Here is a 14,176-nt window from a genome sequence, read left to right as displayed (position 1 = left end):
GTTATCGGTGAGTAGATCCTTTTAAACCCTATAATTTCCATCTAAAACATTTTACTTACAAATGCTTTACTTTCATGATATTCGACCATTTCCAGAATTTTGACATATCCTGTATGTAATACACACATAATTACATGTATATTTCTTTTCCTTTTAGTGTTAAATGTAAGTAATTATGATTCCAATCCCGATGAAATGAAATTAATAGAAGATTTCGAGCTATTTACTTCCCAAGAGATAATAAAGTCAAATGCACTCATATATATAGCCGGATATGTTGCACATAAATTCCGAAACCAATTCCAAAATTTAGGACTTCCTACTAAAAGCTTACCCAATCCAATTAATGACTGGACCTACAAATTATCAAAAGGCAATTGCATGTATCCATCGACAGAATTTTTAAATGTAGCTAAAATTATGGACCACGAATTTGAAAAATTTCATGGCAATTCTTTTAGCAACGAATGGAAAATTTTTGATAAATTGACTATTATTATTTGTAATAAAATCAATGATATGTTTCCAAAAGAAGTCATTGCGTGTCTTGTTCGTACCAGAACATATATTAGACTACGAATTAGAAATAGCGAAATCGTAGAAAATAATTTATTAAGACAAAAAAATAATAAAATGCGTAAAATATGTAACAAAGAAAATGTTAATAGAAATCTAATAAAATAATATATTTTTGAAAATGTGTTTATTTATTTATAATAGCATGTTATAATAAATAACAAATTTTAGCAGATATTAAGTATCTAAATTACATTTATTAACATTATTAGATTTATTAATATTATTGGCATTAACATTTATTTTATTTCATACTCCATTTTATTCATTTACGAGTTTTTGTATTTTTTCAAATTTAGTCTTGTTTTTACAATTGTGTATGTTATTTTTACAAACTGCATTTGAATTTAGCGCTAAATTTTGGGCAAATTTTTGATTGGTTGTTCTAGTACTTTTCCGCCATTATGCGCAATGAAATACCTTATATTCTTATACCATGGGTTAGTTAATCATTTCGGCGGGAGTTCGTGCTGACGTTTCATTGGTTATGCATAAAACATATGCATAGAATTTCATCACCGCAAAATGGTACAGGACTTTTCGACTCAGTGTAGTCTGTTCTACCCACGCACGAAATATTTTGCGGTCGTTACCAGACACCCTGTATATGATTATATGTATATGATATTTTTGTTTGTTTCAGTTGAAATTCACGTCTAGAGTACATTCTACAGAAGGACATCCATAAAAAACAATTAATTAAAAAATGAATACTTAATAATATTTTTATATTATTAAGTTTAATAATATTAAAATAATTTGAGGGAAGGTGGTACAAGGGAAAAAAATGCCACTTTCGCAAGATATGACATATCAATTTTTTCCACTAATACAGAACATTAAAAGTTTAATTTGTTAATTTGTATAAATAAAAAAAATATTTCTAGAATGGAAATAATATTTTGTCGTAAGTTAATTCAATAACATTAAGAAGTTATTCAAGAATAAACGCTTAACTGTAGCGTTTTCCCCTGAATGACCTTAAAATATTAATATTCATCTTTAGTAAAAACTGCAAAATATCTACACAAATACTTGGAATAGACATAAGAAATTTTTTCATTTGTGAATCTTTTTATTTAATGAATCTTTTTACTTAAAAATATATAAGATTTGTACGTTTTACAATTATATTTACACAATAAATTACAAAAAATTCAAAAATGTGTACAAAAAAATTTTTTTATTATTTTATTTTATAATAAAAAGAAGACAGGTTAACAAAGAGCATATGATAACAGATCACGATTAAAAATAATTTATTATTCCTTTTTATTTTCTTTACTTTCATACAATTCTGTGGATCATAATTCGAATTACACAGAAAATATTTTTTTGATTATATACGTACATATGAGGACACAAATAATCTAACACCCGATATTGCATGTATATTACAAAATAAAAAAAATAAGAAGTAATGAAAAAACATGAAAAGGGATGAGAAAGTACTTGTTTCCATGCATACGTTTTAATCGCAGCGCCGGTACATTTAACAATATGGCGGTATACCACGTGACCTGGAACCTACTACATCAAAGGTGCCGGCACTCAGTGTCGCTACTAGGGATGGTTATACTGTGGTATAGTGCAGATCACAGCGCTCGCCGATCTGTCATCATTAGCGCTCCTTGCATAAAGAATGTCAGAAGGACACCAAATGGAATGCGCGGAATGTGGTCGACGACGTTAATGATAATAATAACGACGTATCTGAATCTGAAAAGTGGCAGTTCGGAACTTTGCGTCGCGATATCTCCGCTTGTAGGGCACGTAGAAAAAAAATAAAAGCACTTAATTATACGTCCGAACGGTAGCTATCGATTGAGCGTATATAGAACTTGATCAGTTTAGCCGTTATTGAGATCCGATAATCTTAAACCCCCGCAACTCGCCGGTTCGTGTAAAGGAGGAACGGCAGTGTCGCTGCGCTTGGCTTAGCGCCGAGACACTACCGTGTCTCCAAATATTCTTACAGTACCAACAAAAGAAAAATAATTAATTAATAATGATTATTTATTCGTGACTTTTCTAATATTTCATTTCATTTGTGATTATTAATACTAGTTTTTTGTTACAGTGAGATATATACATATACACTGCCGTCGAAAAGTTTCCGGACATGAAACTTAAAATTGTATAATATTCAGGTCACCGTAATTCGATAAAAAATCATTGCAGACAAAAAATAAAAAGCATGCTAAAGTATAAGTTTCAAGCTTTAAAATGCTGTTTTATTTTTTTGTCTGCAATGATTTTTTTATCGAATTACGGTGACCTGAATATTATGCAATTTTAAGTTTCATGTCCGGAAACTTTTCGACGGCACAGTGTATATTGTATTATGATATTTTTAAATACATACCTAAGGTATGAATTAGAGTTGTAATGAATATTGGACAATTATTCTGTAAATTAAAATGAAACTAATTAATATTAATATTAATTAACTTCCTTTATTTTTAGTATTTTTATGATCGAAACTATTCGGTGTTAGGCCGAATAATAGACTTCAATATTGAGTGTTCGACCCAATAATATAAAAATTCATCGAACAGGTAAAACACTGAATAGTTGCCTAATATTCGTTGCAACTCTAGTGTGAATCAAACTTTCTCATGACATGATAATTTTATTTATTTATCATAGTACTATTAGTCTTATGTTATGATCTCATTAGTTTAAAATTACAGTTAAGCATTTCCAAAGTGTTATATGTGTTTAATATAGAGTAAAATGGTACAATTTCGAACATAATATAATTTTGAACAAAATAAGATTTGAATCAAATTTTCGAAATTCAAGTTTGATTCTTGCCTATTTACCCAGTGAAAAATGATAATATAAATGAATATATATAAAGTCAAATCGACGTCAATTACATTATTATTTTTCTCTGGGTAATAATTGTGTTGGGGCGCTTGGGGCCTCACGCACGTTAGTCGCACCTGCTGGGGCGCCGTTGTCGGTGTGTGCGCACAACGGGCGCGCGACGCAGAATCGCGTTGTTGGATGTATGGTTGAGCACGACGCGAGAAAGACAGCTTCCGAGTGTTACACATATTTAAGGACTTTTAGTTTATTCGACAACTAATCATAACGTATATTTGTAAGCCAAACACTTGAGATCTTTGAAAGAATAAAGGTATATTCAAAGGACACAACAATTGGCGCTGCAAACACGATACTCAAGTTTGAGATTAGGCGAACCACGTGCACGATCTCAAGATGGAACAACTCTTAAATGCATTAACTCAAAGTCAACAACAGCTTGCTCAGAGCCAGCAGATTCTTATGCAACAGTTAGCTGATTCGCAGAAACATATGGTAACAATTTTGCAGCAAACGCAAGGTAACCTCGCTTCTACATCTTCGCAATCGATGGCTTCATATAGCGTTATTTCCGCCCCTCTGGCTAAATCTTCTCAATTCTCAAACCTTGCCGAGCGTTTGGGCAAATTCATTCACGAGCCAGAAAAGGGCAAAACCTTTACGTTGTGGTACGAATACCACGAGGGCACCTTTACGGAGGGTGCGAAAGGTCTAATCGAGGAGGAACGAAAGCAGTTACTCCTTAACGCTCTGAGTGATGACGAATACCAACGTTTATTAAGCCGTTTGTCGCCTACGAAGCCATACGATTTGAGTTTCTCTGACCTTGTCAAGCAACTAAAAAAACAATTTCATGATAATAAGTCGCTTTTTCAATGCCGTTTCGAAGCCCTAAATTTTCGGGCAACGCCGCCTATGGCGGTAATCGATATTCTCGATCGAATAAGCATTCTGGGAGATGCTTTTGAAATTAACAATTTCAATATAGACCAACTCAAAATTTTGCTTACTGCAATGGCACTCAACGATCATGCCTATCATACTGAACGTGCTCTCTTGTTTAAAATTACAGCGGAGAAAGAAAATTGCACTTATAGTGATATCAGAGAAATTTGTTACGCCCATGTAGAACGTACTGCGGATGTAAGACGCGTCGAGGACCAACATAGCAACGAGGTTAATACCGTACAAAAATGGTCTGGAACCAAAGGCACAAACAAGAAAGCCAAGCAAGCCGCCGATGAAGAAATTGACATCTTCACAATGTCGCGGCTGTGGCCTTATGACACATAAGAGAGAAGACTGTCCGTTTAAGGAAGCAGACTGTAGGATCTGCAAAAAGACTGGCCATATAGCAAAAGTCTGTCTCTCTAAAGGTAAGAAGAAAATTGAATCGATTCATTTGAAAAATGTTTCAGGAGCTTCTCTCAAGCATCGAAAATACATCGAAATTTTGCTTAACGGGAAAAAGCTAAAAATGCAATTGATACTGGCGCTGATGTAACAACAATTGGAACAAAAATATGGACGAAATTAGGACGCCCTACGTTGCAACCGTACAAATCTTCTTGCGTAAGCGTCTCAGGTCATAGAATTAAGACAGAGGGAACTTTTCAGGCGACATTTATGTACAACGGAAATTCTACCAAGGCTTCTGTCATCATTTTAAATCGCCCTAATACAGTGCTCATTAGTGCACAAGTTATTGACGAACTCAAAGGGAGTCACAGGTGCCGACTGCATGATAAATGAAATCAAGGATACGTCGTTGCTTAATAAATATCCAAATCTCTTCAGTGATAAATTAAGAGAATGTACTAAGTCAAACGTTAAGCTACGCCTTAAACCGAATGCTCATCCAACTCACGCTCCACACCGTTCAGTGCCGCTAGCACTGGAGAAACAGCTCAGCTTCGAGCTTGATCGACTCGTAGAAAACGGGATCTTAACACCCGTCGATGTATCAAAATGGGCAGCCCCCATTGTCATTGCAAGGAAACCTAACGGGAAAATACGTATTTGCGCTGATTATTCCACAGGATTGAACGAAGCTTTGGATGCGGATGACTATTTCAGATATAGAGGATATTTTAACTAAGCTTCAGGGAAATACCGTTTTCACACAACTGGATCTGTCGGATGCATATTTTCAATTAAAATTGGACGAAGAAAGCAAACCTTTGACTACTATCAATACACATCGAGGGTTGTTCATGTTCAATAGGCTGGTTTTTGGTTGAAATCAGCCCCAGCAATTTTCCAACGCACACTAGAGCAAGCTCTTGCTGAATCCTATCCCAGGTGTTGTGGTTTATCTTGATGATATCCTCATCTGTGGCCGTAATCGTGAAGAGCACGACTGGCGTCTCAACGCAGTTTTGAATCGTCTTCAAGACTGGGGATTCAGACTAGGCATTAGAAAATGTAAGTTTCACATGCCTTCTGTAAAGTATTTAGACTTTATTATTTCTTGAAGAGATATTGAACCAGATCCAGCACGTGTCAAACCAATATGTTCTATGAGAGAACCAAATAGTACAAAGGAAGTTAGAGCGATTTTCGGCTTGGTAAAATAAATTATTACGGAAAGTTCGTTCCAAATTTATTATACAAAGGCTCCTTTAGAAACTCTTACTAAAAAAGGACGCTCCTTTTGTCTGGAATTCTGCTTGCAAGAAAGCTTTTCTTAAGATTAAGGAAGTGTTAACTGGTCCATTTATACTTGCACATTTTGACCCTCAACAGTCGTTAATTGTCGCTGCTGATGCAAACTCAACAGGTATCGGCGGTGTTCTACTTCAACGCTACCCAGATGGACAAGTAAAAGCCGTTTTTCACATGTCAAAAGCTTTGACTAAAACGCAACAAGGCTATAGTCAAATAGAAAAAGAAACATTGGCATTGGTTACTGTCGTTGAGCGTTTTAGGAAGTTTTTATATGGTCGACATTTTACACTCCAAACAGATCATCGGCCTCTTCTGATTCTGTTCCGCTCGTCTAAGACAAAAGGATTGGATATTCGCACTGCAAATCGCTTAAAGCGATGGGCACTCCGCCTCATTGGCTATGATTTCGATATAGAATATGTCAAATCTGAGCATTTTAGTCAAGCAGACGCCTTGTCCAGACTTATTCAAGAAGCCAAAGCAGGTTCTACTGATCCGGAATTGGAGGAAGTCGTCGCTTCGTTACAGGAAATAGAAACGGAATTACAACAGTTAATTCTAGAATCAGGTCGTTTCCTGCCTAAAACAGCTCGGGAGGAGCTGCAACGGGCTACATACAAAGATGAAATTCTAGCTGAGATCGCTTACAGACTGGTTGGCTAAGTTCTGACACTAAAGACAGTGACTTCCGTATTATCACCGTCGCGACTACTTATCTGTTGTGGACAAGATGCTCGTATTCGATGACAAGATCGTTATACCGCATAGTCTTCGACCGGATGTGCTCCGACAATTGCATGTGGCACACCCGGGTATTCGTCGTATGGTACAGTTGGCCCGACGTTATTTCTATTGGCCGGCCATGCAGGCTGATATCGAGAAGTTTATCAAGAGCTGCAAACATTGCGCAGAGACTACACCGAATCCTATTAAGGAACCACTTCATCCGTAGCCAGAATCATAATCGTCGTGGGACTGAATCTACATGGATTTTGCTGGCCCAATCCAAGGACATTGGCTACTAATCATCGTTGATAATTATTCTAGATTCGTAGACGCCGAGTGGTTTTCAACGATTACCGCAACTGCTTCCTGTAAATATCTACGCCGATTATTTTTCAGATATGGTCCACCCAAAGTGATTATATCTGACAATGGCACTCAATTTACGGCAAATGAGTTCGCTCAACTCTGTACAGAATTTAATATCATATATTTACGTAGTCCCCCAGGACATCCTCAGTCAAATGGATTAGCGGAACAAATGGTAAATACTTTGAAGCGTTCCTTGGAGCTGCAGGCTCCGTCGCAAAAGGAGACAAAGATGAACCAATTCTTGTACACGTATAACTATACGCCGTGCGAAGCAACTCCTGACCATAGGTCTCCAACTGAAATATTCTTTGGACGCAAGTTTAGAACTCCTTTGGACATTTTCACCCTTACAGAAAAGCCTAAGTCAATTTTGTCTCATCAACAGAGCAAAATGAAGAAGCAATTTGATACCCATCACGGTGCAAGAGCTCGCCGTTTCGTTCCGGGACAGCAGGTGTTGGTTCAACTCTCGGACGGTCGCCGAGTTTCGGGGAAGATAGTCAACATCATTGGATTTACGATTGCTCATGTCCGCGTTGATATTGGCCTTATCAAGCGGCACTTTAATCAAACCTGGAATCGGACAGTTTCCCCCTCCGAGAGGACTGATGGTAGTGCCGAGGACCTGCTACCAATGGTGCGAAATCCGACAGCAGATCCCCCTCCGTTTCAACTTTCGTTCGAGGGGGCTAATTTCTCCAGTAATGTGGACCCTCCAGCCCAGGCCCAAGAAGAACCGGTAGTTCGGCGCTCCAGTCGTTTTGCGGGACACGCTCGCCCGGATTATCGGAAGTTAGCTGGTTTCCGCCCCTATGGAAAGCATTCCGTTTAGTGGGAGAGGAGTGTTGGGGTGCTTGGGGCCCCACGCACGTTGATCGTCCCTGCTGGGGCGCCGTTGTCGGTGAGCACAATGGCCGCGTGACGCAGAATCGCGTTGTTGGATGTACGGTTGAGCACGACGCGAGAAAGACAGCTTTCGAGTGTTACACATATTTAAGGACTTTTAGTTTATTCGACAACTAATCATAACGTATATTTGTAAGCCAAACACTTGAGATCTTTGAAAGAATAAAAGTATATTTAAAGGACACAACAAATTGTATTCTTCAGTATCTTCCACACAATGAGACAGTTACTAAACACGAACCTCAAAAATTGGATTCAAAATTTTTTTCGTTCAATATCATATATTTTTGAAATTTACTTTACCTTATTTAATTTTTATATCATTCATGTTTCGGTATTAGTATTACTTATGTCAATAATGTATTAATTATGCCACGTCTTGCAATATTATTTATATATGCATTTCTTCTAACATTACAAATATATATGCATAATATTTATAAAATAAAATCTTTTTATTATAATATAATATAATGATTATTTTTCCATTAATATGAACACATCATTTTATAATCGTAATTATGCCTTATTTATATAGTATGTTTTATATCTTATTTATACTATAATATATATTTTAAGTACACCTTGTGGAAATAAATTGCTGTAAAATTACTGAAATCGCTAAAATCTCTATTAATTGACTCACTTTCAATAGAATTATACTGAAAGTGGATCAATTAATAAAGAATTCAGCGATTTCAGTGATTTATTTCCACCAGAGTATGTTACACACACACGCACACGCACACGCACACGCACACGCACACGCACACGCACACGCACACGCACACGCACACACACACATTTATTCCCCACGTTACGTTTTTAAATGTATTACAGGAGATCAGTCACTTTCTCTCAACAATTGAAACATTAGAACTGCAAAGACCGACAGTATTAAATCAGTTGGAACAAAATATATCGTTTGAAGAACTGAGAATTGATGTTGAAAATGCAGACTTGCTATTTGAAGGCAATGCTTATGATATAGGACGATGTAAACAAAATCTGCATTCATCTCCTGTGAGTAAAAAATATAAGATGCCGATACATTAAAGGGTGTATTCTGTTTCACGCATAATGTGCGTAATGCGTAATAATTTATCTTTGTTTAACATTCAGTGAACAACAAGGATAAATTATACATCATGCGTGAAACAGAATACACCTAAAATCTACTTCTTATATGTAAATATATAATTCTTTATATTTCAGAAGGAACATTTCGATGAATCATTTGATGATGATGAAGAATTGTTCAATCAAGATGCGTTATTTCAAGAAAATCTCATTTCTGAAGAAGATGGAAATGTCGAGGAAGTATGTTATAACATTTATGAAATCGAATAAACTATATATGTTTTAGATAAAAACTTAAATATCACTTTTCTATTAACTCAGCTCATTACAATTGTTTCATTATGTGACTACAGATATTGGTCAATCAATACGATCATTTTCTGAATAAAATGTTGTGTCCCCATGCTCAACAAATCTACTTCTTATATGTAATAATTCTTTATGTTTCAGGAGCAACATTATGATGAACCATTTGATGATGATGCGGATTTGCTCAACCAAGATATGTTATTTCAAGAAAATCTCATTTCTGAAGAAGACGGAAATGAGAGAGAGAGAGAGAGAGAGAGAGAGAGAGAGAGAGAGAGAGAGACGAGGAAGTATAATATGTTATAACATTTATGAAATCGAATAAACTATATATTTGAGAAACTTAAATATTACCTTTTCTATTAATTCAATTCATCTAAAAACAACTGTTTTATTACTGCAGATGTTGGACAATCAATACGATCGATTTCTGAGTGAAACGTTGTATCCATGTTCAGCAACAACAAAAGGAAAAGCACTAATGATGAGCCATACTTATAGGTCAAAAACACTGTATGACTTGGATTGCGATACTTGATATCATAACTATGATAAATAAGTTGTACAGTAATAATGTTTTACCGAGTTCAAAGTATAGTTTATTTAAATATTTTCCATTAGCTGAAGACACTATTAAATTCCACTTATTTTGTCCAAGTTGTCAAAGATACATGGGTGAACAATCAAAATTAACAAAGTAATATGCCGTACCTGTGAGAAAGATATTGATCATGTTGTAATATTGTCATTTTTTGTTACTTTAAATTTTAAATATCAGCTACAAACGTTATTAAATAATCCAAATATTTCGAAACATTTAGATTACCGTTTCTCTCGACAAAAAGAAAACAATGATACATTGGAAGATATTTATGATGGCGATATGTACAAAAAATATTCGGCTCCAGGTAATCCGTTAGATTCTAGATGGAATTTGTCATATACTTTCAATACGGATGGGTGTCAAGCAGCAAAATCAAGCAAAACATCTATTTGGCCTGTATATGCTATGATACATGAGTTGCCGCCAGAAATACGAACAAAACATATGCTTCTAATCGGATTATGGGTACACAATAAAGAACCCAATATGAACACATTTTTACAACCATTCGTTAATGAAGCAAACTCTTTGGCGCGAAACGGTGTGCAATGGAATCTGAACAACGAAATTATTACCAGTAAAGTCTACCCTATATGTTGCTGTGTAGATTCTGTTGCCTGACCTTGTATTTTGAATATGATTCGTTTTAATGGCTTTTACGGATGCAACTTTTGCGAACATCCTACCGAAGGCGTTGATGGATATCGTCGATATACTATGTCAACATGTGTACCTCCAAATCGCACAGATACATCTGTAAGATATGGAATGCAAAATGCGTTAAATGATGAAATTCATCCAATCATAAATAAGAGAATCAAAGGTTCGTCAGTACTTATAAATTTAGAAAAATTTGACTTGATAGATGGAATGGTGCCTGATTATATGCACTCTGTTTTATTAGGAGTTACTCGGCAATATACAGAGATTATATTAACGTCACGAAGGGGAAGAATATTATGTTGGTTCGCCAAATCAGTTAGCTGTAATAAATCAACGTCTAACTTCTATTCAACCACCAACATGTATCACACAATCACCAAGAACACTTGAAGAACGAAAGTGTTGGAAAGCTTCGGAATGGCGTTCCTGGCTAATGTGGTATATGTTAACATGCCTGCGGGGATTACTTCCTATTAAATATTTGCGGCATGTGGCACTATTAATAACTGCTATTCATATATTCTTAGAAAAATCCGTAACAATAGAAGATCTTAATTATGCTCATAAATTGCTAATTAAATTTGTGGTTCGATTTCAAAAATATTTTGGAAAATCATCTATGACGTTCCATGTGCACTTGCTCTTATATTTAAGTACGAGCATAAAAAACTGCAGACCTTTGTGGACTCATAATACATTCCCTTTTGAAAATCAAAATAGATTAATACTTCAGATGAAGACTAGTCCATATCTTATAGCTGTACAGATTGCAAGGAGGTATTTCTTTTATAAACAACTGCCCACACACTTTGAAAAGTTTCCAAATGGTAATAGGTTCATAGGCTTTTGTGCAGATCATTTTCAAAATAAATTGAAATATGTTTGTAAAATTGACGATTGTGTATTACTTGGGATAGGTAAAGATTATACTTTAACTTTAGAAGAAAAAAATTGTTTTGGAACTGCTATAAGTGCTTGCAAAGTATTCAATAAAATGTTTTGCCACGGACTTCGTTTCACAAATGAAATTTACACGCGAGCAAACAAGTCCAATGATTCTATCATCGTTACTCAAGACGACACAAAAGGTATAATTACAAATATATGTTCTTATGAGGTCATTGAAAATGATCGAGTAATTAAAAAAGTTGTTGTGTTTTTTCGAAAAATTAATGTATCATCTCAACCGTATCTTTCAACCAATGATGTAAGCGTAACTCATATCAGAGAATGTTTCATCAACGGCAATTCATTGAAGAATTGTTCACCTGCGTTTATTCGAAATCACTGTATCATGATGAAGTTGAATGATAAATACTATATTAGTGACATACCGAAAGGATGTCTTAGCGATTAATATCGATATTATTTTCTTCTCAATTTTGTTAATAATATCTGTTACAAATTTTTGTAATACAAATAAAGTTAATGTATATTATGAAAAATTGTGTTTTTCATTTCGCGAGTTGTTTTTAAACCTACAGACTGATTATTAACACATTATACGAGACATATTTCAAATAATCTGACATATTTCAAATAATTATAGCGATGTTTCATTTGTAAGGTATAATATTGATTGTTGCAATAATTTATCATTAAAAGTTGTAATTTTAATCGAAATTAGTTTTAATGCTACAAACTTTTACAATAATCTACTTTGGTAGTTAATATACTGATTAAGCAATACGTAGAATTACGTTAAATGTTATAGATACATTTGTCATATATGTAACATTTAATTACATTAAATGTTATATTTATAACAAATTACAACACATTATTGTGTCACAATGTCGTCTTATGTATATTTCAAACAACCATTGAAAATTATAATTGATTGTAAAAAAATTATAATTTTAATGCCAAGGTACGATTAATTACGCCTCGGTTATAGAAGTTCATTATATATTTTGAAAATTTGAAGTAATTTCTCACGCGAAACTATATGTTATTACAATATTTTACGAGTTCCAATTTTAATGAGAATTAACTATAAATTACATCTCGGTTGTAGAAGTTCATTATATATTCTCAAAAGTTGTACTTTTTGATGAGAAATTACGTCTTACTACGGCATTTACTATTTTCGTAGTATTGTTTAGTATTTTGTAGTATTTCTTATTTCGTTTTAGAAATGAGTAAATTAGTAATAAAACCACATAATTGCTTGTAGAATTTTTTCCGCCAGGGTATTTCAACAAAATGAAAAAATATTTATGACATGATGTTACACAAAATTGTCGTAATAAATTCGTGTGTGAAGACCATTTTCGACAAACAGATTTCGTCAATTTTATTAGACATGCTTTGAATCCTTTCGCGGTTCCGTCGCGCTTAGAAGTTGAATCGAACTTTAATCCAATACAGGTTTCAGCTCCTTTTGAAAACAGTTCAGAAAATACGAATTATTTGCAACCATTGAATTCTGTTGAATCATCTCTTGTTTGTAAAGCTTCGCGTGCAATGTCCACATTAATTAATGTGATTGACAGAAACAATAACTCTGTTCATAATGACATAATAGTCTGTGAAAATGCTACCACTGACACTAACGTAACGAAAAGTTTATGCAAAAATATTGCAAATATTGAAAATGTTAATTCCCATATTTGTTCAAAATCAGACAATAGAGAGAAAACAGTGATCTGTTATATTGTATACACGATAATATGATCGATGATACAGATAATAATAAGACAATAGATAATAATATTTCAATTGTACCAACAGCACAAACACCAAAAAAAAGAAAATTTGGTTTTTTGTCAGAGGCAAGTGTATTTTCAAAGGAAATGACGCCGCGCAAGAGTCGAATGTACGAAATTCATCGAAAAGTTGCAAAAAAAATGTATAAACTTAAAAGACAATTGCAGAACAAAACGGACACTTTGAAACAATTAAAAGAGTGCTATAATCGTGGAGTTTTCGAATGTATAGAGAGAATCGACTCAACGAGATAACGAAAAATTGTCAGACTAAGAACATTTAATTTTTTTTAATTTTACTTCTCCTTATTTTTCAAACGAGCCCGCTCGTAGCAATTCGCGACCGCCAATCACACGTCCGCAACGACTACTTACGACAAACCCCGAGCTCCTCCGAGCTCGCCCCACTTCTCTAAAAAGAACTGTTAGTCGTGCTGCCGTGCTCATCGCGTACAGTTTGTAACGTTTACAATCTTTCTTTTCTGCACTGAATAAATCTGTTCTTTTTTTATTTTTTTGCATCTCAGAGGACGTGTTTACTTTCTCGCAAACACTACCTGCCACTCCTAACAGGTTATGGGCCCAGGAGGCTCACAGTGACACGCGCAGTAAAGTAATAAAGATCGGCAAAGCTATCGAGACCACGTGTTAGTAAAAAAGGAAGTAGTGCGCGATGAATTCCGCGAACGTAATGAGATTCGAATCGCTAAAACGCGATAACTACGATACGTGGAAG

At 34.8% G+C, this 14,176-nt stretch overlaps 1 protein-coding gene and 1 pseudogene across 1 annotated transcript; both read left to right on the top strand.

The window, feature by feature from the left end:
* The first annotated feature begins 3,804 nt into the window (after positions 1-3,804).
* On the top strand, positions 3,805-4,701 carry LOC108721292 (uncharacterized). Its single transcript, XM_018445768.1, has one exon. It carries the CDS (start codon positions 3,805-3,807, stop codon positions 4,699-4,701), a length of 897 nt encoding a protein of 298 aa, XP_018301270.1.
* Positions 4,702-10,090: 5,389 nt separating this feature from the next.
* LOC108721291 (uncharacterized) lies at positions 10,091-11,122 on the top strand (annotated as a pseudogene).
* Positions 11,123-14,176: the final 3,054 nt, after the last annotated feature.

Source organism: Mycetomoellerius zeteki, unplaced genomic scaffold (assembly GCF_001594055.1).
Source record: "Mycetomoellerius zeteki isolate Tzet28-1 unplaced genomic scaffold, Tzet1.0 scaffold1663, whole genome shotgun sequence".
Classification (NCBI taxonomy): domain Eukaryota; kingdom Metazoa; phylum Arthropoda; class Insecta; order Hymenoptera; family Formicidae; genus Mycetomoellerius; species Mycetomoellerius zeteki.
Note: the sequence above shows the minus strand (reverse complement) of the source record. Positions and strands in the feature narration are given on the sequence as shown.

Excerpts from the sequence above, each read along its gene's own strand:
- LOC108721292 (XM_018445768.1), top strand. The coding sequence starts at position 3,805 with ATGGAACAACTCTTAAATGCATTAACTCAAAGTCAACAACAGCTTGCT.